General features: G+C 40.3%; 1 protein-coding gene across 1 annotated transcript in view; it reads right to left on the minus strand.

Annotated features, from left to right (window-relative positions):
• Positions 1–26,057, minus strand: part of plekhg4 (pleckstrin homology domain containing, family G (with RhoGef domain) member 4) — an 86,060-nt gene that overhangs the window by 40,933 nt on the left and 19,070 nt on the right. The window contains exons 6-9 of the mRNA XM_034162759.1: positions 11,942–13,256; positions 8,650–8,888; positions 6,935–7,059; positions 6,759–6,852 (exon numbers count right to left, since the gene is read on the minus strand). Coding sequence (XP_034018650.1) covers positions 6,759–6,852; positions 6,935–7,059; positions 8,650–8,888; positions 11,942–13,256 — 1,773 coding nt within the window. The remainder of the gene's footprint in view (positions 1–6,758; positions 6,853–6,934; positions 7,060–8,649; positions 8,889–11,941; positions 13,257–26,057) is intronic.

Here is a 26,057-nt window from a genome sequence, read left to right on the forward strand (position 1 = left end):
CAAACCCCCACCTCCCAAAACCAGCCACAGACAGCATCACACATCACCTGCACAACTCTATGGACAGACTGAGTATAAAATGGCTGTAATTCCTAAATAATTTCATATTTTTGTTAAACATAATTTTTTATTCCTTTGTTGTAGTGTACAGAGTCAAAACTGTTGCAAAGAGGATAAATAAATAAGTAATAAATAATAAAGTCACTGTCCAAATAGTTACAGTGTTGCAGCTTAGCTAAAATTTCCATAAAAATTGTTTCATTTTGTGATAAAAGCATGGAATTTGGCACACATATTCTAAATTAACTATTGTTTACTTTCAGATATGGAGACATCCTGGAGCTGACCTCTAATGAGCTACAGGCCAATAAAGAATTACACAGGGGTCAAGTTTAAAAATGCTCCAATTATGGTGAAAACTATATTATATACTATAACTATATACTTATTTGTCTGATCATAACAATTCCAAAAAGGTATAGTTTAGACTATCTATGACTGAATTCCATGGAGTTATGGGGTAAAAACATAAAAAAATGTGACAAAAGTCAGTTTCAGTTTGTACAAGGGGCAAAAGTTAAAGTTGCTCCAATTTTGGTAAAAAATTATGCAAATTGTTGTTTGAGTTAATAGCATTTTAAAAAGGGAATAGCTTGCACGATCTGTCATGCTTAGTTATCATGTCATAGAATCCAACAGAATCCAAACCTTTACTTTGGAGACCAAGCATTCAACACAGTCAAAACTATTCCATTTATTAATCCTCTTATTTCAACCAATAATTTGCATCACTTTTTTACCAAATTGGAGTAAACTTTAACATTTGACCCCTGTACAAACTGAAAATGATCTTTGTCACAAGTTTTTAACCATTTTTATCCCATAACTCCAAACATGCAATCATAGACAGTCCAAACTATAACTTTTTGGAATCATTATGATCAGACAAATAAGGTGTGTATAGTTTTCAACATGATTGGAGCAGTTTTAATTTTGACCAAAAAGGTCAAAATTGTGTAATTCTTTATTGACCCCTGTAGCTCATTAGAGGTCATCTCCATATCTGAAAATAAACATTAGTTCATTTAGAATATGTGTGCCAAATTCCATGGTTTTATCACAAATGAACAAGTATTTTGCTATACCCGGCCCACTATTACAGACCTGCTTGTAGCATTTTAAATGCCTCACAGGTTTTATCTCACTAATGATTATGTGCAGAAACTTCAAGATATTGATATGAATTTAACTTTTTGTAAAGAGTGCAGAGAAATGTTGTCACATTTATTTTGTTTTTTCTCAAATACAAAATAACTCTATAGTAAATCGTTTGATTTTATTGTTGATCATATTTACCCCAGATTGTCTCTACCTGTATTCATTTGTTCCGTTGTCCATTAAGCTTATTTATGAACAAGCTTAAAATTGCAGTTTTTCTTTCCTTTTCTGTTCATATGCAAATTTTTACACATCTTCTGGCTGAATGGTTAAGTTGTTTAAATGATAACTTGAGTAACTTATAAGTGGTTGGTTGTAGTTATTTTCTTGTTCATTTTTAAAAGGTTGTTTTAATTGTTGGTTGTGGTTTGTGGTTCTTTATGGTTTTAAATGTTTAATTTGTTCAAAATATTTTTAATGTATTTTTATTGCCTGCAGTCACCTGGTGAATTCAACAAGTTGTTGACTTCTGACAAAATTACATTTGCGAGTTATAAGTCAGCTGAAGATGCGAATATATTCGTTGAGCAATGCTAATTACAAAACCATGCCAAATACCTTAAAACTGCTCTATGTGAGAGTCTTCCCCTCTAAGTGAGGGGCAGACTGGAGCAGGGCCTCCAGTAATCATGAAAGACCCCACTCACCCCACCCATGGACTGTTTGTCCCTCTGCGTTCAGGGAGAAGGTCTGCACAGCATCGAGGCAAGAACCTCCCATCTGCAGTTCAACTTCAGACTTCATCAGACTGATGAAAAAAAAAGTCACACACCTAATGTAACGCTGCTAAACGGGACCGAGTGCAATAGGGTCACAACTCACTTTTAGTGCAGTTCACACACAGTGGCTCTTCTGCTTAACTTATTTAGGTTTAACTTATTTTAGTTGTATTTAACTTATTGTGCAGTTTATTTTGTATATCTTTTGTACATGTTTGGAATGACAATAAATGAACCTTGACCTTGGTGAATGAGTAGTCATCATCAGCAGTAGGATGACAATTGATTTAATAATCATCAATGGCATGGCGTGGCATGCCCACATGAGCATGCATGCATGCACGCACGCACACCCCACTGCCAACCAGAGCTCCTTGTTATGGCTGCAACACGCTTCCCTCCTCCAAGTGTTGTCTCGGTGTCGCTGCAGATGGCGAAGTTACCACAGTCCCTTCAGTTATTTTAGGATTTTTTCCTTTAGATTGTTCAAAACTTTTTGCCGTAATAATGGCACACAAAATTTCTCTACACACCCTTCCATTCTGACACAAGACTTACAGAAGACAGAGGGACAGAGGTGAGGTGTAGTACACCAAGAGACATGATTGGATCCAGCCAAATGTCAGTACAGAAAATGAACAAATAGGTCAACCAACTCTGATTTAAAGGCTGATCAATTGGGAGCAAATTTTATTTGTATTTTTTAAAATACTTATTGTTCTAAATTCACTGTACTGGGTGCTTCACGCACAGGAAGAAGCAGGTGCCTGATTACCAGCCAAGCTGTGGCATGCTGCCATTGTTCAAAATCTTACTGAAATCCACGAAGCTGTTGATCAATTATGCTCATGAGGTCAAAATCGTGATGCAACAATTAAACGCAAAACTGCAATTGGGTGATTCTCATGAAATCAGACTTACTAGGTGGCATGAAGCATTTTGACAAACAAAGTTAAATGCTATCACAATTATAAGGATAGTTTATAAACATATCATATAGGCTATGTTGCACATGATTTAAAGTGAATATCAAAATATTTTTTGTTGTTTTTTTTCACATTTAATAGTATAATTCTCATTGCTGCAATGAGTCCATTACTGAATTTAGGTTCTTTGAAATACTAATTTTAATACTTAATAAAAATAAATACGATAAACTTTCAGTGCATGTTATATTACAAATAGTTACAGTAAATAAAACGTGATATTTGGTATTCAATTGTAAAAAAAAAAAGAAAATTTTAAGGAAAAGAACTTTGTCCAACACCAATTTTCCTCATCCGCCGCAACAATTTTTAATCATCATTTACTCCACAAGGAACTTTTATAATCAAGGACTTCTGAGTGGGGGGGCATAACTTCCAGTGACACCCAAGATGGCCACCAGGTAACCACCTCATTTATTTCTCTCCAGATAAAATGTGAAAGTTCATTTGTTAGAGTGCCTACACGATTTTTCATGTCTCATGACCGATACACAAAGTTTTTAACATTTAAAATTTTAAATTTTTTAAAATTCTTGATTAATATTTACCTCATCATGGTCTAAATATAAACAGCTAGGTAAAGTTTAGCTAGGCCTCATAGTGCCTTGAAAGAGGGCAGGAAAGTTCAAGTTCACTCATACTCCGCAACAGCATTATCGTACACCCGCAACACTTGAAGACAGGTTGCGGTAGAGAGATTCACTGTTTCGGTAATGAGAAACAGATGTATACATATATAAATGTGTATTTCTGATATAACATGATATTTGTCTAAAACTCTTAATAAAAAGGTGAAAGGTAACACTAGTGACCACTGCTGGAGAGTTTGTAACTGCTATATATGTAAGGATTAAACAACGAGAAGCCGTGCATTATACGGTTTGAATGCACGACGCAGAGTCTAAAACACCACAACACGAAGCAGAGTGGGTGTTACTCCACGAAGTGCATTCAAACCGTATAATGCATGGCTTCGAGTTGTTTAATCCGCTTATACCATGGTTCTACACAGTGAGCTAACACACAAATATTTATTTAATTAACAGAACTTGATAAAAATGCATACGTATTTGGGACTATTTTATGCCAGTCTCAAGACATTTGCCTCGGATGCGATTACCGAGTCTGCGGGCTCGCGCCGCAGCGGGCCATTCACACCACCCCCCCTCTCTGCTTTGTGGAGCTGCAACCAACTGGCAACAGGTCCAGAAACTATGCTCGCTGTTTTGATGCAGAGCGCTCTGACAGCCTGCAAGGATAGAACTGTTCTCTTCTTCTTTCCCGTCTTCAATCTTGTTCAGTTCGTCCGATGTTAAATCTTTACTTCCGTTGCTTTTGCTGTTCTTCTCGTCTGCTCTCCCTCCTCTTTCCATTCCTCAAACGTTTTATTTTGGCCAAAAATATTAAAATTCACTTGGAAATCCATGTTTTATCGTGTGTCTGTCATTCACCTGTCAAACACAGCTGACCTGCGCCAACTGATTTGCGCGTTGCCATGGTGAATGACCAGAGCGGAGTGACTATAACAGTGACTTAACTTGCCAAACTACGTGTGTGTATATACGAAAATAATGCACGCCAGTTAGACATGGAATTCTCACTGACCATGGTATAAATAATTTTTACAAACTCTCCAGCAGTGGTCACTAGTGTTCCCTTTTTATGCAGCACTGGCATTAAATGTAATATAGTATCAGGAATTGATTATATATTATATTATAGCAGATGGCCCAACCTCTCAGTAAAGAAACAAGACTTCATTCTATCTGGCCTCCACTGTGCCATTCACGCATGGGTTTCAGTGGATAACATGGAATTTCACAGAAGCATCACATGGAAAGGTGCACGAGACGGCATTGGTGGGGCATTAAAAAACTTGGCAGATAGAATCGTCTCATATGGAACAAGCTTTCCAGATGCTGATTCTCTATTTGACCAACTACAAAATAATTCATCTGTGACTTTCTACAAGGTTTCAGAGGAAAAATTAAGGAGAGCAATGAATTGGTTCCTCCACAAATTAAAGCAGTTCCAAGAACCATGAAAATACATCAAGTAATCAAAGGTTGATAAGTTAAGTTAAATATTACTATAAATAAATAAGTTTGATAAGTTAATAATAAGTTTAATTCCCTTTTAGGACATTCTCACAAATCATCTTTGCCCACTTACATAGCCCTGTACATCCCATTGTTATCTAGTGCTAGACTGATAGACTCCCTTTGGAGGGAGAAAGGGTCTGCTACTACAGTCGGGACATTAGGGATATAATTCCGGAACCACTTCCTGTCACCCTCCTCTGCCCGCCCATTTCTGTGTTTTGCCTGATAAAAAGGCATACATAAATGAATTGGCCTACTATTCCATTAAATCTATAGTTCTAAATAAAAAATGAGTTAAGATTCATTACTGTTCTATTTACACTCAATGTTGTGTGTTTGTGATACACTGAAATTACTTGTTTACTTTTACTTAATTGTTGTATGTTGTGTGACTGACTCGTATGCTGTACAACTAACTCATAATTGAATATACAACTAAATGAATTGAATGAAATTAATTGAATGGAAATGTTTTTGTTTATAAAAAAAAATTTCTATAAACAGTGACATTGTGTGTTAAATATGAATCATTGCTGATCTATGAAGGTGTTGCACGGAGTCTCATTTCCGAAACAGTGAATTTCATTTCCGAAACACTGTTGTTATTACCGCAATATGTGTTTATTTGCAAATTATTTAATAATTATAAAATTGTTTTTAGTTTGTAATTCTGTTGACACAATTTATAGGATTACTTATTTAATCCCTTTAACAAAAAAACATATTTGTCTGTTTTCAAAGAAATATCCTAAAAAAATTATATAAATCATTAGGTATGTTGCGGTAATGAGACAAATTATGATTTTTTTTATTTAGAAATATAACAAGGTAATCTTCCCTGAGGTGTCCCCAAAAATATGCAACATTTTATCAGCAAAGAAAATGGTCAAAGCATATGTCTAGGAAATAAATTTATGTCTGGATAGAAAGCTGAAAGGTTGACGTTTTTCATACCAATGTCAATATTGGCCCTGCATTTTGTCAGTCGAGCGTAAAGTCGCTGCACCTGTTTGACACTCTTAGTCTGGTGCCAAAACTCAATTTTTGTTCGCTGTAGTATGGTTAATCTTGGCATTTTCCTGAGTCTTGCTTGGCATCAACATAAACTTCAGGGTCTCTGCAAGTAAAAAAGAAACATAAGTGATTAAGTTTGTAGCATTTAAGGGTCAAACCGAGTGTTTTAAATGTTGTATATTTTTTGGGACACCCTATATACATCTTGACATAAGTGTTAATAACCCACTTTAAAAATAACCAAAAATAAAAGTATGTAACAATATATTTGATGTGATTTCATGTTGCGGTAATGATATTTTTCTCTGCACTCAATATCTAAAATACCTGTAATTTTATACAAAATTCCCAAAACAATGTCTAATAATAATATTTTTAGTAAGTTCAGACATTAATCTTGGATTAGCTTAATTGGAAATTTGTCTTCAAATGTCTTTTGAAAATTTTGAAGTTGGAATCCTTTTAAATCTGGATTTCGTAAGAATCACCCAATTATCTCCCTTGGAAGATGGACCAGACTTTTTTTTCCCCCCTTTATGTCCCTCTTAATATGGTGTCCTACCACTGTGTGGTTTCATTAAAATTGACAAAAATGTTAGGAGGAGTTTCACTAAAAACACTCATGGACAGAGACAGGGTGATTCCTTTATACCAAACCAAACAGGGTATAATAATCCATTGATGTTATTTGTGAGGTACTTCTTTAGTTCCTCACTTACCTGCAATGACGCGAGCGCAGAGAACAGGGCAGGAACAGGAAGGGCTCCTCGGGCATCCACCAGCACAGTCAACCCCAGCGCTCGTACTTCCTTCCTGTGCATCACAGGATGTGACATCAGAAGAAGACTGGTCAACCTGCATTGACAGCATGCCCGAACGGGGACAGTGTTCATACCTGAGGGTGGAGCTGTAGTATAGCAGCACATGAAGTACCTCTGAGCTATCACAGTCAGGATTTGACCACACTGCATTTCTGCTACAGACTGTCAGTATGGCCCTCCCCACCTCTGTCTCTGGTACCTATGAAGACACAAACAGCTCATCAGACAGAGTGGGTTGTCTATTAAGGTAAGATCTACAGCCTCTTCAACCCTATGCTAAGGACAAAAAGAAAACACAATGGGCCAAGCAACTTTTCAAACCACCTAGGTGTCGTAACACCACTTACAATCCAGACTGTGTTTAGTGTGGTCTACACAGCCAGGTAGGGTTCAGTCAAGGATTACACAGGGATCAAATTTTTTTTCTACGTTCTCATCATGTTGAAAAGGTATATCACAAAATTTGTTTGAAAATAATGACACCAAAAAATGTATTGTGTTTTCTTTTTATGGCTAAATGTTATGGAATTATGGTGTGAAAATGGGGGGAAATGGTAAAAAGCCAATTTAATTTTGTGCAAGGGTCAAAAATTAGGCTGCTCCAGTTTTGGTAAAAAGTTATGCGAAGCTTTCATTAAAAAGGATTTTTAAAAATGAATAGTTTGCAATGTGGCAACATATGTCATTAAATCTAATGGACATTGACCCTGTTTGACTCTGGAGGCCAACTACTCATATTCCTTATAATCAGAGCTGGTAGAGAACAATGATTCTCACTGGTATGTAAATATATGCACCACAAAAAACCCCACAAAGTCATTTGCTCATCCACACCCCGAGTGGTACCTATGATGAAAGTATAATGTGTATGTATTGTTATGGATTTACACACAGAATGACAAACATGGTAGTGGGACATGAAACGTGAAAAAAAAGGTAAAAAAAAAAAAAAAAAAAAAAACATTGCTTACATTTAGACTGAAATTCCAAACTCTGTCAAAGAACAAGGCAACACAGATGATTCCTTCAAAATAATAACAATGATAATCTTCCAGACACAAAACTGCAGTAATTCAAAGTAAAACAATGCATATGGAAAAACACAAAGGTTTCTAATTGGTGATAACTGATCTAGAGAAGGCTTACCACAGAGTGTCATGTTGAGTGGTTTGAGAGAGGAATTTGGGACTAAAATCTCTGGAGTGCACTATCTTTCTACACCTGAATAGGGACTATAAAAGCCATAAATACATCCTACAAACTAGCCAAAGTAATAACTTTAGAGTCCCTCTAAGTTACTGCTCAATCTCAGTGTCTACTACAAATTTCTGGCAGTCCTTTTTCACCAGTGAGTTAACCAATTGTGAACCAAACTAGTTTGCAAAAAGACCAAATACAATCAGTTTGCTAAATTAATCAGACTCACTAAGAACAACTTCCAGTAGCATTTAAAGCCTGTGCTGTATTCTGGATCTTACTTTTGCATGTAACAGTGAGGTACCGTGGTTGGATGCTCAAGATAAGCAACATTATGCCTCGACTTCTTTGTTTACACAACTAGAATTTCTGTTATCAGGTGAGGTTTCAGATTTCACTTAAATCCTCCTCACAGCCACTTTTCCCACTATGTCCTTCAAAAATTGGGTGGATGCAGTAACAGCTTGTGTTTCCACCAGTGTCCCAAGGTTACTATGTGGAGGGGCTCCAGCATGCATTTTTAAGATTCATTCTCCAATGATGCATTCTAGTTTCTGTTATTTTGGATTTAGCCACTACTCTGGTGCTAAACCTGGTCTGACTCAAGCTTAGTTTTGAAGAGTATGAAGCTTATAGCTTTCTCACCAGGCAGACATAGAACACCAGAGCTGATCAGCACTCTGTAGAAGCTGGAGTGGCAGAACTGAGAGATTCGAGTAAGGCATATTGGGTCTGTGGTAACACCAGACAGGTCCACTTGGGCAGATGTTACTGGCTGTTCCAATTCTACTGCACTGGAACCAACAGAAGGTGAAGCTTCGCTGCTTGGTCCTGTGGAGAAAAATAAGGATCAGTCTTGTAGTGTGCATAAACAGAATTTATAAAACTATGAACTGTCTAAAGTAGTGGCATCCAAAGTATTCCAGAAAGGGCCAAGAGGGTGCAGGTTTTCTTTGCAGCCACCGACTCCAGCAGGTGATTTCACTGATGAACTCATCCCATCTGCTCAAAGTGATGTTAATCACCTGCTGCAGTCAGTGGCTGCAAAGAAAACCTGCACCATCTTTCTGCACCCTTTGTGGAATACTTTGGACACCACTGGTCTAAAGGCTCTAATAGTTTGCCATCACTAATCAAAACTGTTCCAGTAGAGCTGTGGAGAATAAGTGGTACCATAAATATTTTCAACCCCTGCAAAGTCATGGGCTGAGTTTAGAGTCATAGATTTGAATGAGATATACCATTAAATCATTAGCAGAGAAACAAACGTAAACTTGCACATCAAGACAAAGTAATGTTTGGCCAGCCTGGAGGGAATAACTGTAAACCACTTGGGTAAATATTAGGAACTACAGCAGAGTGAAATTTTTTGTCTCTTTCTTAAACACCTGTATTTTGTTCTTTTTCATTTTAATCTCCCACTAGCTGGAAGGCCCATATGGAGGATATTAGAACTGTACAAATTATGTATCTGTCTGTCTGGAGCTCAATCTCAGTGACCGCTCTGTGGATTTCTTCTGTGTGTGATGATATTAGTGCCTATTCCTGCCATGATATAACCATAACATTGTGAAAGTAGGCAGCCTGACAGTTTATGAACGTAAACCTTCAAATTTCATACTTTAAATTTTGATGTGGACAGTAACTGCTACCTTCAGACTGTGTAAGGAAAGAAAGTAGTATTTAGCAGCCTTTACTGGTTGGTTGAGGGGCCCAGTCGACGGTATGAATCAGATCTGCTTCTATATACATCAATTAGGAAACTTCAACTGCAACACTACACCTGGCTGCTAGATTTTCTTTCATGACCAACTGGTTGCTGGACATCCTGACAGGGAGACCACAGGCAGTGCGGGTCAGCAGCAACACATCCAGTGTCATCACATTGAACACGGAGTCCCTCAGGGATTTGTGCTGAGCCCCTTCCTCTTCACCCTCTTGACCCACGACTACATAACCACTGCAGTTCATGGACGACAAACTGTGGTGGCTCTCATCAGAACAACGATGAGACCAACTACAAGAACGAGGTGAACCAACTGACCTCATGGTGTGCACACAACAATCTCTCCCTGAATATGGAGATGACAAAAGAGATTGTTGTGGACTTCGGGAGCGCACACACCCAACACCCCCCTCTGACCATCAACGGTGCTGCTGTGGAGAGAGAGGGTGAGCGGCACCAAGTTCCTAGGTGAGCAGGTCACAGAGGACCTCTCCTAGGCCCCCAACACTACATTACTAGCCAAGAAAGCTCACCAACACCTCCACAAACTAAGAAGAGCTATGGCCCTCCAACCCATCATGTGCACCTTCTACAGGGGCATGATTGAGAACATGATTGAGGACCCTTCAGCACAATCGTAAGAACAGGTGAGAACATCACAGGCACCCCCACCCCAAGACATATATAGCACCCACCTCACCTGCGCGGCCATGCGCATCACGGGAGATCCCACCCACCCATTAAACTGCCTCTTCAGCCTGCTACCATCAGGGAGGAGACTGTGGAGGACCAGTTGATTGAGGGACAGTTTCACTCACCAGGCTGTCAGAGCACTCAACTCTTCCCCCATTACCACCCCCCCCAAGTCACTGACTTCTTACTCCTGACACCCACCTCACAAACACTGAACACATCTCCAAGGACTGCTTATGCACTACATGTCTTTAGATTAGTTTGAATAAGTTCATCAATGTTGAATCACTGCTCAGTTTGCACAAGACACAGTGCTACCACCAGGTACCTCACTGACCACATTCTACTGTCTACTGTATTTATATATTCATTTTATATTCTACTGTTGTGTTTTTTTTACTCTCTATTGTCTGGGAGACTGACAGTAATGGCATTTCAGTTCTCAATATGTCTGTGTATGCACTGCAGAACTGACAAAGTTGACTTGACTAATTCATAACATAAAGATTCTCTTTTGAGAAAAATTGTTCATTCCATTCAGCAATGCTAACTGTGATGTCACTTGCATGTATCTGTACTCAAGGCAGAAGCATGCATCCTCTGATTAAGCTCAAATGAAAACTGCCAAACCAAGCTGGCAAATCTACATGTTTAACAGTTTTCAGTGCTGTGTTTCAACATTAAACGACAGCTGGATGAGGCTCAGCTCTGCCGTTGGCAGTTTTGACTTTACTGCCAACGAGAACAACGTGTTGCACTCACTGTACTTTTCCCTGTCTTTTTCTTTTCTAAACTGAAGCCTCGCATTTGATCATTTAGCACAATTTATCCCACACGGTTGCAGAGTGAACACACATGCTGGCTCACGTCAAAACAAAGACACACTGTTGTGCCCCTCGTGACTGAAAACAGAGCTGTGGGTGCTTTTTAGTAAACTGCAGGGACTGAAGTACCCTGCTGCCTTCAGCAGTACAACCAATAATGCCAACATTCAGGATCAAACCCTCAGAACACCTTATAAACTCCTGAGATTCACAAAGTGCTTGACACAACGTTTAAAACTGACTCATAAAATCGCAGTTGTGGCTTCTGCCGGCAGGCTGTGCACGGACATCAGGAGAGCAATTTTCCAAAAAACCCATGGATATATTTTAGATCCATTGTTTCAAAAGTGTCGCTAAATGATTCAAAGATTGAAACTGCCATGTCTCATCAAACTGAGGTCCAGATCTGTCTGGTCCACATCAGAGAGACGACTGTTAGCATCGAGACAAATTTAGCATGTTTACTGGAGAGGTTTCTGAGGAGGGCAGAAAAAGGGGAGGAGATGATGTACAATGCAGCCAGCCAATGAGAGAAGGAGAAGGAAGAGTTAAGTGGATTTAGCTGCACAGTAAAAAGGTTTTGGGGGAGGAAGAGCATGAGTGGGAAAGAAGAATTCAGGAGGTAAAACAGGATTCTGTACCTTTACACTGAAGCTCCACAGTTCCTCCCCCAACAACCTCCTCACTTGGACACTCTTCTTCCTCCTTTTCCCATCCATTGGCCGTCTCTGCATGTTCACTGCAAAGTGAGTCCAGATCCTCCACTGGAGTTGCAGTCTCTTTACAGGTTGTACAGGAGTCACTTTGAGAACCTCCTCGCTGCTCCTCTCGCCTCTGAACCTGCTTCACAATAACAACTTGAATCTCCTCTTCTACCTCCACCTCCTCTTGGTCTAACTCTCTACCTCCTTCAATCCACCGAACCTCCATCTCTCCAACATCCCATTTTTCCTGCACCTTCTCTGGCTGTACCATCTCATGTTCTTTATCACCTAGTCTCTCCTCGACACTTTCTTCTCTTTCCTGCACCTGCTTCAGATGTTCCTTGGCATCTGTATCTGCCTCGTCCCCCGTCACCTCTCCCTCTTCCATGCAGTCTTTTGTCTGTTGGTTCAGAACAGGGGGTGAACTAGTACCTTCTGTCCGCTCCTGAAAGGTCTGGCACTCTGGCTGATTGCTTAACACTCCTTCCTTCTCAGATGTTGAAGAGAAGGCAACAGGGGAGATAGGGGTGAGTATGACAGGTCTACATGAGTCCAAACCAGTGTTTTTCAAAGCACGGGTTTTGTTTTGGTTCTGCAGACAAATGGACTGGGTTAATGACCCTTTCTGAGGATAGAAGCGAGGCAGGGGTAGGTCTGTCAGTTCCACATACTCCCCCTCTGAATCAGAATCATCGCTATTTGCAGGGGTTTGGTTTGTTTTTGTGGAGGAGGGAAGTGGTTTTATTTCAGTTTGGGGGGAGGTGGTTACACACTCTGATACGTCCTCATCCACGTGTGCCTTGTTCCCATTCAGTGTCTCTCTGGAGTGGCTGATGAACTGTGGGTGGACTAGATCCTTCCACTGGACCCTGAAAACATCGCTATGAGCAGAGAGAAGGCAGTGCTCCAACCCAGATGCTCCTTGCCGCTCTCTCTCCTTGTTGACAGAATCCAGCCAAGCCATCCCGAAGAGGGACCTCAAGACCAGTGGCGATACCTGCTGCTTCTCCACATGACGGCCCTCATGCGAGAGGCTGCACACTAGCAGGCAAGGGGAGGAAGGGGTGATGAACCTATTCTTATAGGGCATGCTGTAATTTTGGGAAGGAAGACGAGCATCAGGAGAAACCAGTAGATAGAAGTCTCCTGGATGGAGCAGGCGCGGGTCCAGAGGACAGAGCTGGATGACAACCTTTTCATGGAGGCAGAGAGGCCAGCCCTCGTGATGGAACACCAGACCAGTGTATGGTGACTGGAGCAAAAAGAGAGGAGGACAGAATTAGGCACCTCTGAAAAATTAGACACAACCTGTTCCAAAATAAAGCAAAACTACTCCATCTATTTCTTGATTATTTTTCACAAAAATTCACTAATAACTTCAAAACACAGCTACACAAAAAAGAGCTAAGAAAGAACAAGTGAAGTATGGATGTATGCGCTAGTGCCATGCACCGCCGCATCCATAACACTACAGAACCAGCACCACACAGGCAAACAAGTGGTGCATTCCCACATTTTGAAAATAACCATCTGCCACAGCCAGGTGAACCATGACTGTCCCTTTGGTCTTCTCCAGCCACAAGAGTTCTGAACACGAAATCATTCCAGCAGAACCCAAAGACCCTCCAAAGAGACCTAGTACCATAAACATCTATTTGACACCTTAGGTCACTGGTTGGCATCCAAGTCTTACAACCACACAGCAAGCATGGTGGCTTAGTGGTTAGCACTGTTGGCTCACAGCAAGAAGGTCATTGGATCAATTCCCACTTGTGGCCTTTCTACGTAGAGTTCGCATGTTTTCCCCGTGTTTGCGTGGGTTACCTCTGGGTGCTCCGGTTAACTCCCACATTTAAAGACATGCAAGTTAGGTGAAGTGGAAACTTTATAATTGCCCAGGTCTCCCTTGCAAAAGAGATCTTGATCTCAATGGGACTAACCTGGTTAAATAAAGGTTAAAAATTACAAAAACACATGTAGTACCAGGATCCTACCTTAGACCTTCATTCTCCTGCAAAGAAAATGGCATTGCCTCTGTCCAGCTACCTTATGACTTCATATGCTCTTCCCAGGCATCTCTCAATGTCAAAGGCAGAGGACACAGAGAAATGAATGTCACTGCCAAGATAAGCAAATGTCTCGACAAGTTTAAAACTTTCAACCCCCTACAGATACACTTCTGATGGCGGAGTCCAAGAAGTCTTTAAAAAAAATTGGATCTTAGTCATGATCCAGGACAATGGCAAACTCAGATACTGCAATAACTCACCTAGTTTCTCACATACTGCAATCAATTGAGCCCATTTAACGCCATTGGTCACTAAACCTTTCCTCATCAACAAAAACACCTAAGTTGCTAGTGTCCACAACCTGAACTAAGACCCAGTCCATGCAAGCATTGAACAGTGTAGGAGCCAGAACACAGCCTTGATGAACACCAGAACAATGTCAGACTCTGTCACCACTCTGCACAACACTCTCAGTATTTTTATCTAAAAAAAAAAAAAGAGATATTTTTTCCCATAACAGCTTCTCCACGTTGGTCCATGCAAATTTGAGAATACCAATAGAATTACTTTTGAATATTCAACAGAGGTTTGTCATAGGAGAACAATGAAGTTGAGCAACTTATCTGTTGTGTGTTGGAGGGGGTTTGGCTGGACAAGGTTGGGTTGTTTTGTGTTTATTTTCCTTCCCAGGTGATTTGGGGCTGTTCTCTGAGGAAAATGTGCTGCAGAAGAGTCTCTCTCTGTTACGATGATTGGCTGCACCTGTTGCATTCTCGTGCGGCTCTCTATCGGGACAATCCACGACACCTGTGATGTTCACGTGCAGATCTGAGGACTTCCAGCTGGTACCAATGTAGTGATGAAGAACTACATTTAAACCAGCAGTGAGTTGGATAAGATTGCCGGAGAATACGACCTTGTGACGACCGTGTGGGGACGCTGAGGGCCGTTTCAGAGTCTGACATCACGCCTGTGAAGGAGGACGAGGGTGAGAGGCAAACGTTGTCAGCACACGACAGAGGTGAATATTCTGAAAGGTTTATCCGTGAATGTAAATTGGCGTTTATACGCAGCTATAAGTAATTATTGGTGGAAATTGTTTGGCGTGCTCCTCACGGCAGTGGCGTGTGGATTAATGATCCTCCACTAGCTGTGAGCAGCAGCCTCTTTGAACTACGTTTTGAAACCAGACCTAAACGTGTAGCTGATAAGTTTGCCTCTAAACAATATTTCGTAGTAATAAGTGTTGAATAATCTCATCTCTGTTCCTCCTTCACAGAGTACGACGCTGAGAGAGCGCGCCGCCTTTTCACCTCACCAGAACTATAATTATTTAGTATTTCATGTATAGCACAAAGGGAGAAAAATAAATGTTTTCTTTTTGGAACTGGTTCTGATTATTTCATGCTGGGTTCAGTCAGATACTGGACCGCTCCTCAATCCGCGTCTTATCCATAACAGAATTCTCCGGCCAAACCAATATGGACCCAGCGGCAGAAGCAGTTCCATTTCAGGAGAAAGTCCAGAAGCACCTGGAGATGATTCGGGAGCAATAAATCATCACTGCTAGAATCCTTTGATGAATTTTCCCGTGAACTTCGTTTGGTTTTTGATCATCCGATGAAAACAAATATCGCGGTTCAACGATTGCTGAATCTCCGACAGGGGCGACGAAGCGCCGATCAGTGCCGTACGCCTCTTCCGCTGCCCACCCCTCCCGGTAGGCTGGAGTATAGTCGGGGGGTCGACACCGGCCATCTTGCCGGTTTTCCCCTGCCCTTGGGGGTGGAGCTGGGTTGCGTTTTTCCTATTGGCTTCTCCGGCTTAGTAGTCCTGTGTCGACTGCCACGATGTGTTTCCCGACGGACCTGGAGGGTCTTCCGGGGTGCTGGGGAAGTCAATGGGGCTTTCTGTAGTTTTTGTTTGCTCCTGGGGTGGTTTTTGGAAGTCCCTGGGGGTTTGGGGTTTTTGTTTCCTCCCGTTTCCCCCCGGGGTTTGATGGGACGGTGCTCTGGGGGGGAGGTTGACTGTGGGGCTGACCGGCCGTGGTGGGCTGGGGTGGGGTTCCTGGGTTGTGGGGGTGTCTCCTGGGGTTTGATGGGACGGTCCTCTGGGGGACGTTAAGGCTCCATTGTATGCCTGGGGATTCCTGGATGGCTCCTGCCGTGGTCGTTGCTCCTGGGGTTGACGATGAGGTCCCCTGGGGGAAGTCGGGCTCCACATGTTAGGGGAGGGCGTTGTTTGTTTTTTCCTTTGACCTGTGTTCTAGTGTGTTGGGGGGTTTTTGGGTTTGTGTGTTTTTTGTTCCTCCCCAGGGTTTGATGGGGCGGTCCTCTGGGGGGGGGGTGTTGGGTTGGGTATACTCTCTGGGGGGGATGCTGGGGGCGTTTTTTTGTGTTTTGTTTTTGTGTTTGGGGTTGTTTCGGGATTTTTTTTTGTTTTGTTTTGATGCCGGCCAGCCTTTCTGCCACATCTCCCGGCTTTGCTGCCTGCTGTGATCTCTGCCCTCCTCCTGCTTTGGCCTTTGATGTGTGGGGTGGTTTTTGGGTCTGGTTTGTGCGGTCGCTGGGAGGCTTCCCGTTGACAGGGGGGGGGGGGTACTGTTGTGTGTTGGGGGGGGGTTGGCTGGACAACGTTGTGTTTATTTTCCTTCCCAGGTGATTTGGGGCTGTTCTCTGAGGAAAATGTGCTGCAGAAGAGTCTCTCTCCTCTGTTACGATGATTGGCTGCACCTGTTGCATTCTCGTGTGGCTCTCTATCAGGACAATCCACGACACCTGTGATGTTCACGTGCAGATCTGAGGACTTCCAGCTGGTACCAATGTAGTGATGAAGAACTACATTTAAACCAGCAGTGAGTTGGATAAGATTGCCGGAGAATACGACCTTGTGACGACCGTGTGGGGACGTTGAGGGCCGTTTCAGAGTCTGACATCGCGCCTGTGAAGGAGGACGAGGGTGAGAGGCAAACGTTGTCAGCACATGACAGAGGTGAATATTCTGAAAGGTTTATCCATGAATGTAAATTGGCGTTTATACGCAGCTATAAGTAATTATTGGTGGAAATTGTTTGGCGTGCTCCTCACGGCAGTGGCGTGCGGATTAATGATCCTCCACTAGCTGTGAGCAGCAGCCTCTTTGAACTACGTTTTGAAACCAGACCTAAATGTGTAGCTGATAAGTTTGCCTCTAAACAATATTTCGTAGTAATAAGTGTTGAATAATCTCATCTCTGTTCCTCCTTCGCAGAGTACAGTCTGGGAAAGTCACCTGGGGGGGGGGGGGGGGGGTGTTGGCGGAACTCCTGAGTCCTGAACGTTCGGACTCCGACTGTTGAGACGCTGAGAGAGCGCGCCGCCTTTTCACCTCACCAGAAGTATAATTATTTAGTATTTCATGTATAGCACAAAGGGAGAAAAATAAATGTGTTTTCTTTTTGGAACTGCTTCTGATTATTTCATGCTGGGTTCAGTCAGATACTGGACCGCTCCTCAAGCCACGTCTTATCCATAACATTATCTGCTGTGTGGTGTCTTCACATCTATAATTAGCATGAATTCCTGGGATTCTTTGAAGTGAAACCTCTACAGGTGTTATTACAACCCCTGGCAAAAATTATGGAATCACCGGCCTCGGAGGATGTTCATTTAGTTGTTTAATTTTGTAGAAAAAAAGCAGATCACAGACATGACACAAAACTAAAGCCATTTCAAATGGCAACTTTCTGGCTTTAAGAAACACTATAAGAAATCAGGAAAAATAATTGTGGCAGTGAGTAACGGTTACTTTTTTAGACCAAGCACAGGAAAAAAAAATATGGACTCACTCAATTCTGAGGAAAAAAATTATGGAATCACCCTGTAAATTTTCATCCCCAAAACTAACACCTGCATCAAATCAGATCTGCTCATTAGTCTGCATCCAAAAAGGAGTGATCACACCTTGGAGACCTGTTGCACCAAGTGGACTGACATGAGTCATGGCTCCAACACGAGAGATGTCAATTGAAACAAAGGAGAGGATTATCAAACTCTTAAAACAGGGTAAATCATCACGCAATGTTGCAAAAGATGTTGGTTGTTCACAGTCAGCTGTGTCTAAACTCTGGACCAAATACAAACAACATGGGAAGGTTGTTAAAGGCAAACATACTGGTAGACCAAGGAAGACGTCAAAGCGTCAAGACAGAAAACTTAAAGCAGTATGTCTCAAAAATTGAAAATGCACAACAAATGAAGAACGAATGGGAGGAAACTGGAGTCAATGTCTGTGACCGAACTGTAAGACACCGCCTAAAGGAAATGGGATTTACACACAGAAAAGCTAAACGAAAGCCATCATTAACACCTAAACAGAAAAAAAACAAGGTTACAATGGGCTAAGGAAAAGCAGTCGTGGACTGTGGATGACTGGATGAAAGTCATATTCAGTCATGAATCTTGAATCTGCATTGGGCAAGGTGATGATGCTGGAACTTTTGTTTGGTGCCGTTCCAATGAGATTTAGAAAGATGACTGCCTGAAGAGAACATGTAAATTTCCACAGTCATTGATGATATGGGGCTGCATGTCAGGTAAAGGCACTGGGGAGATGGCTGTCATTACATCATCAATAAATGCACAAGTTTACATTGATATTTTGGACACTTTTCTTATCCCATCAATTGAAAGGATGTTTGGGGATGATGAAATAATTTTTCAAGATGATAATGCATCTTGCCATATAGCAAAAACTGTGAAAACATTCCTTGCAAAAAGACACATAGGGTCAATGTCATGGCCTGCAAATAATCCGGATCTTAATCCAATTGAAAATCTTTGGTGGAAGTTGAAGAAAATGGTCCATGACAAGGCTCCAACCTGCAAAGCTGATCTGGCAACAGCAATCAGAGAATGTTGGAGCCAGATTGATGAAGAGTACTGTTTGTCACTCATTAAATCCATGCCTCAGAGACTGCAAGCTGTTATAAAAGCCAGAGGTGGTGCAACAAAATACTAGTGATGTGTTGGAGCGTTCTTTTGTTTTTCATGATTCCATAATTTTTTCCTCAAAATTGAGTGATTCCATATTTTTTTCCCTCTGCTTGTTCTAAAAAAGTAACCGTTACTGACTGCCACAATTTTTTTTCCTGATTTCTTATAGTGTTTCTTACAGCCAGAAAGTTGCCATTTGAACTGACTTTAGTTTTGTGTCATGTCTGTGATCTGCTTTTTTTCTACAAAATTAAACAACTGAATGAACATCCTCCAAGGCCGGTGATTCCATAATTTTTGCCAGGGGTTGTATATAACCCTGCTCTATTTCCACACCTCAGCACACAGGCTTTACACACATTGCAAGCAGCTGTCTTGCTTGTTCAGACTACAATTACATACAAACAACTAACATTTTAGTCAAACCAACAGCCAATGTGTTGCGGGTTAATGGTAAGAAGGTGAACAGAATCTGGATAACTGATGTATTTCATGTTATGTTACAGCAGGTTCACGGTCCAGTGTAAGCTGTAGACAAGAAAATGCATTGTGTAAGTGGATTGGCCCCGTCCATCCATTATCCATTGGGTGAATAACATCAATATTGGATGCAATACCGTACAATCAGATCAGGCCCTCTATTTTGGGACTCAAGAGACACTGAGTACACCAGAGTCTCTCAAAAACCCTTCATTTGACACAAAGTCATTCCAGCAGTAGCCAAGGATCCTCCGTAAAGACCAAGTAGTCATCAATATTGAGTCAAGAAATACAACAAATCATTTAGGAATTTGAAGGATATTTTCTTTATGCATATTACTTTGTTGTTGTTTTTTTAAAGACCAAATGATCAGCACGAGAACAACACAACACCCCACAAACCCCCTTATAATGTCCTGACTCAGCCTCAAAAATGTCAACCTGGTTAACATCTGTTATTATAGCAGACTAAAAACTAAAGTGATGCAATTTCGATATTTGACGAATTTACAATCCCTTATACCGATATACAGTAGTGTTCAGAATAATAGTAGTGCTATGTGACTAAAAAGATTAATCCAGGTTTTGAGTATATTTCTTATTGTTACATGGGAAACAAGGGACCAGTAGATTCAGTAGATTCTCACAAATCCAACAAGACCAAGCATTCATGATATGCACACTCTTAAGGTTACAAAATTGGGCTATTAGTAAGAAAAAGTAGAAAAGGGGATGTTCACAATAATAGTAGCATCTGCTGTTGACGCTACAAACTCAAAACTATTATGTTCAAACTGCTTTTTTAGCAATCCTGTGTATCACTAAACTAGTATTTAGTTGTATAACCACAGTTTTTCATGATTTCTTGAGGGCATGTCCTCTTCAGCATAAGGCAACATGACGTCTTCAAGTATTTTGACATATCCAAACTGATCCAAGATACCTGGTATGCGATATATAGGTCCAACATGCCCATATCATGATGCTTTCACCACCATGCTTCACTGTCTTCACTGTGAACTGTGGCTTGAATTCAGAGTTTGGGGGTTGTCTCACAAACTGTCTGTGGCCCTTGGACCCAAAAAGAACAATTTTACTCTCACCAGTCCACAAAATATTCCTCCATTTCTCTTTAGGCCAGTTGATGTGTTCTTTGGCAAATTGTAACCTCTTCTGCACATGTCTTTTATTTAACAGAGGGACTTTGCGGGGGATTCTTGCAAATAAATTAGCTTCACACAGGCGTCTTCTAACTGTCACAGCAGTTACAGGTAACTCCAGACTGTCTTTAATCATCCTGGAGCTGATCAATGGGTGAGCCTTTGCCATTCTGGTTATTCTTCTATCCATTTTGATAGTTGTTTTCCATTTTCTTGCACGTGTCTGTTTTTTTTGTCCATTTTAAAACATTGGAGATCATTGTAGATGAACAGCCTATAATTTTTTGCACCTGCGTATGTTTTCCACTCTCCAATCAAGTTTTTAATCAAACTATGCTGTTTCTCTGAACAATGATTTGAACCTCCCATTTTCCTCAGGTTTTCAAAGAGAAAAGCATGTTCAACAGGTGCTGGCTTCATCCTTAAATAGGGGGCACCTGATTCACACCTGTTTGTTCCACAAAATTGACAAACTCACTGACTAAATGCTACACTTATTATTGTAAACCCCCCCTTTTCTACTTTTTTTTTTTTTTTTTTTTTTAACCAATAGCCCAATTTCATAGCCTTAAGAGTGTGCATATCATGAATGCTTGGTCTTGTTGGATTTGTGAGAATCTACGGAATCTACTGGTACCTTGTTTCCCATGTAACAATAAGAAATATACTCAAAACCTGGATTAATCTTTTTAGTCACATAGCACTACTATTATTCTGAACACTACTGTATCAACTAATATTTTTTTCCCCCAGAAAAACACAGCATAAATATAAATTTCCCATGACATTTGTTAGGCGAAATCCCCAAATCATCTCACATCAAATCAACCACACTTTTTTTCCCCCTTCTACTCAACTTTCCATGAATATGCTTGGATACAGCACTTTGAACAGCCAGCTTCTTTAACCCTCTGGGGTCTGAGGGCATTTGGACAGTTCACTTGCCTGGCATAAATATTTTATTATTGCTGTTAAAAGCTCACCCTGCATCCCACAATCAACTGGTATGTCTCTTTTTTTTCAGGACAATCTGTATTTTCAGAATATATATGCTACAGTGGTGTTTTAGAAGTGTAATAAAGGTTTACAATCAGAAATAAAGGAAAAAAATAAAGTGGAAAATAATTTCACACACATTTATTCAAAACACACAGCAAACTATAATAAACAACAATTTTTACACTTTATAAAGGTAGTTTGGGATCTTGTAGAAAAGAATCTACAAAATAAAGGTTCTAACAATAAAACACAAATGCACATTTTGAACAATATATACAAAATGGTCTATGTGTTTTGCTTGTCTTTATGCCACATCTCAAAGCAATTTCTGTCTGCTATTACACAAAGGCTTACAACACAAACCTTTTAATTCCATGGAGTTGACTCCCTCTTGGACTGTGTTCCTGGACTGTAAACAATCTATCTTCACAGTTTGAGGCCCTGTTCACAACTCCCACCCCCCTTTCATCCATATGCATAAACAGCACATTACGAGTGAGAGCGAGAGAGGCTTATTCAACAATATTCACTGGCTAAGTAGTGAATCATTCCTTACAGTGACACTCTTTGGTTCACCACGTGAGGTTGTATGAGGCCCTCTTACGCTGATCACTTCCATTCATTTGCGCAATGCTGCGCTTTTACGCATGGAGCCAGCAGCCAGAGGGCTATTCAAACAGCATTCACATGCCAAAGAGTAACACATCGCTGCTCCTAACAATCTTTGGCCTAGCCATGTGAGACTGCTCTGCCCTATGACTGGACATTGGAAAACCATGTGATGGTGAACCAATTCCAATTGGACACTCACATTGCACATGTCATCACACAGCTTCTATTAGGACTACAAGCATGGAGGATGGCTGAACCAAAATCAGAGGAGTGTACTTTTCGGCAAAAAAAAAAAAAAAAAAAGTTAAAAAATGGTGTATGATTTAATAAAACTTGCACAGTGCCAAGTGTTAGCAATGACCTTTTGTGTCTCACCCTGTTTGTGGAGGATGTCAATGATGGTCTTCTGGACAACTGACAAAGTCAGCACTCTTCCCCATGATTGTGTAGACTACAGAACCAGACTGAGATACCATTTAAAGGTTCAGGCATCCTTTGCGGACGTTTTGAGTTATTTAGCTGATTAGAGTGCGTCACCATGAGTCTACAATACTGATTTTTTTTTCACAATGTTCTAATTTTCTGAGATACTGAATTTTGGGTTTTCATTAGCTGTAAGGCATAATCATCAAAATTAAAAGAAAATCAGCACCTGAAATATATCACTCTGTGTATTTGACTTTTTGAATTGAATTACTGAAATTCATTTTTTTCAATGATATTCTTATTCACTGAGATCTACCTGTACTTTGCAAGACAACAAAACATTTCAGGAGGACTCTTTTGCATCTGCAGTGTTAAATAAAAGGTAAAACTGATTTCTCAAAAAATAATCACTGCCAAAATTACTAGTTAACATTCTGACTTGAAAATTTCTCAAATACAAACTCTGAGTTGCTTTATTGTCGTGAACTCTAAGTATCATTTAGACTTGAAGCAAAATGTCTCTCCTCCCCAGTGAGGTGTGTCACGTCTGTCTGCTGGCTGCAAACTAGCCGACACCCGGCCTCAGCAGGGTCACCTTAACCAAACATTACATATCAGCCGATCACGCGTAGAGATATACAGATAAGAACAGACTTGAACAGAGAGAGAGTTAGTGCTGATACAGACTAAACACTGAAAGTAAAATCATGAATCTGCTGTATCATTCTCAATCTGAGCTTCACGTTTCTTCTTTTATTCTGCATCCAAACTGATGAGTCATCTGCTGCAACCGCCTAACATTAAATCCAACAAGCTGGAGGAGATTACAGGTCAGGCTTCAAGATGTTGAGTTCGATGAAGACATGTTCAATGCCAAATTCCAAAAGGAAAAAATAAATCCTAAAATTCAGGAGAAGATGAAGCAGGCACTTCTGATAATGAATTGAGGCCTATGCTAGGAAGCAAAATATTTACACAATTATTAAAAATTGCATTAAAAATGCAAATTTTATAGCTGAGCTTTACTCAACCATAGAAAGACCTGAAAAGGCACCAGTTAAGTAGAAAAATTAAAAACGTTTCCTGGTTCCTAACTTGGACAGAAGCCTCCTCCCCAAGGACACCAAAGGTCAAAGGATGTGTTAGAGGGGTTAATGAGCTGTCTCTCTCGTATGTAAATCAGGTGGCTGCCTATGTAGGTGTCCACATGGCCCAACTCGGATTTTGATCAAATGTTCACCAATTACCCTTCAAACAGATTAATAAGGCATGGTAAAGTTTGTTTTTCCATCAGGCAAAATTTTAATTGAGTTTTGGTCAATTCAAAATTTGATGTCAAAACAGCCTGATATCTCATTACATTAGTAATTATGATATAGGATACAAACAGTCTACAACTTGTGTTATGGTTTTATATTTGAACGATATTAAGATCATCCTACCAACAACACAGATATATGTCTTTAATGTGATACTTTGGGAATAACTGTCTTAGAAGCGAATTCTTATGAATCTATATTTCACGTGTTTTGGTGCTAGCATACTGCTTAAATTAGGCCATATACGGTATTGTTCTAAAGCTAATGATAGTATCTCTTCAAATATCAATGATAGGATGATATTTAGACCCTTCCTTACTGTGAGATGTGGCAAAATGTTTGAAATAGGTGAAAATATAGGAAAATGAGACATTGACCTCGCCATTTCTCAATGACCTTGACCTTGGATTACACAAACGACCCCATAAATGAACTTCCCAAACCCAAAAAACATACAAAATGATACCTCATTTGCTGAGATATGTCAAATATTACTCATTTTATGAGCATTTTTCAATTTCCCTACTCCTCCAGAATTTGACCCTGGGAGGGCAACATATGAATTTCGAAAAGTTTGAATAACTGAAATATACGGAAAAGTTGCGCCAGATGGACAATGAATCTTTGATATCTGGATGATGGTTGATGATACCCCATAGCCAGTTTTTCAAACCACGAACGTTTAGATGGGCATTTTTGCCTAAAAGTTGAGCATTTTTTACTATACAACAGGATTTCAGGCTGTTTTGACATCAGATTTTGAATTGACCAAATTAATCAATTAAAATTTTGCCTGATGGAAAAACAAACTTTACCATGCTTACCCAATCTATTTGAAGCATAACTGGTGAAAATTTGATCGAAATCCAAGTCAGGTCATGTGGACGCCCCAGCCAGATTTTTACACAGACAGCTCATTAAATGTTCTGAGGCTGTCAAAACCAGAAGGACACACATTAAGTAACATCAGAACATAACACTTGATTGACAATCAAAACTATTAAAAAAGATCATGTCTTTGGATGAATGAAAGAGAAGAGGGAGGACAAAACTTAATTTTCTCAAAAAGGAAAAAAAAAGAAGATTGATATAAATCACTTTATTAATTTTTGAAACCGTGACTGTGCAGGATTATGACAGGGAAGAATTTTGCATGAGTTTTGCGTTCCGTTATACCATACATTTCAATATTTCTTCTTTTGCACTCAAACAGAAATATAGCATACATGTAACGGTTTAGGGCTGCACGATATATCATTTGAACACTGACATCGCAACGTGCATGTGAGTAATTGCTGCATCGCGGGGACTCGCAATGTCGCATAATTAAATTAAACATACATGTTTACCTTGCAAAGTGATATGCTGAAGATGCAGAATTTACTCGAATAAAGGACCCTACAAATGCGAGTGCGTGATACGCACCTTCTCCCTTGCTGCGCTCCACGCATCAATCACATTCTCAAGTGAAAAAAGACAGCTCGTCCTCAGTGGCCGAAAACAACGCACCAAGAGCACCGCATGACAACGCAGAGGAACTTTTTTTTTTTTTTAAATGCTGCATTTATACAGTAATTTCCATGATAAGGAATTCAAGATGTCTTTACTGTCATTACACCTTGTAAAAGGTACAAAGTGGAATGAATTTTTTTTGCCAATGTTTCCACGCAAAAACAAAGATGAATAAAATAATATAGCACATATATTGGAAAAAAAACAAATGTGTGTGCAAACTGCAGGGTTAAAAGATGAATATGTGAAATAACAGATATACTATAAATAACAGAATATACCAAGTGACCAGTGATGCCACTCTAATCTGACCGCTTTTTTAAGTAACAAGTAATCTACTGAATTCATCTTTCCAAAGCAGTAATCAGATTAAAGTTACATCTCAAAGTCACTGTGCGTTACTATTATTTTTGTATTGTGGGTCGATTGCAGCATTAAATCCGGCCCGAGTGCAGGGGGATGTCGGCATTCGGTTGAACTGCCAACTTCACCCACTTTCATTGAGCTGCGAGCACAGAGCCGTATCCATTGTGCAGCAGCTCCAAATTGAAATACAGTTCTCT

Source organism: Thalassophryne amazonica, chromosome 2, assembly GCF_902500255.1.
Source record: "Thalassophryne amazonica chromosome 2, fThaAma1.1, whole genome shotgun sequence".
In the NCBI taxonomy this organism is placed as follows: domain Eukaryota; kingdom Metazoa; phylum Chordata; class Actinopteri; order Batrachoidiformes; family Batrachoididae; genus Thalassophryne; species Thalassophryne amazonica.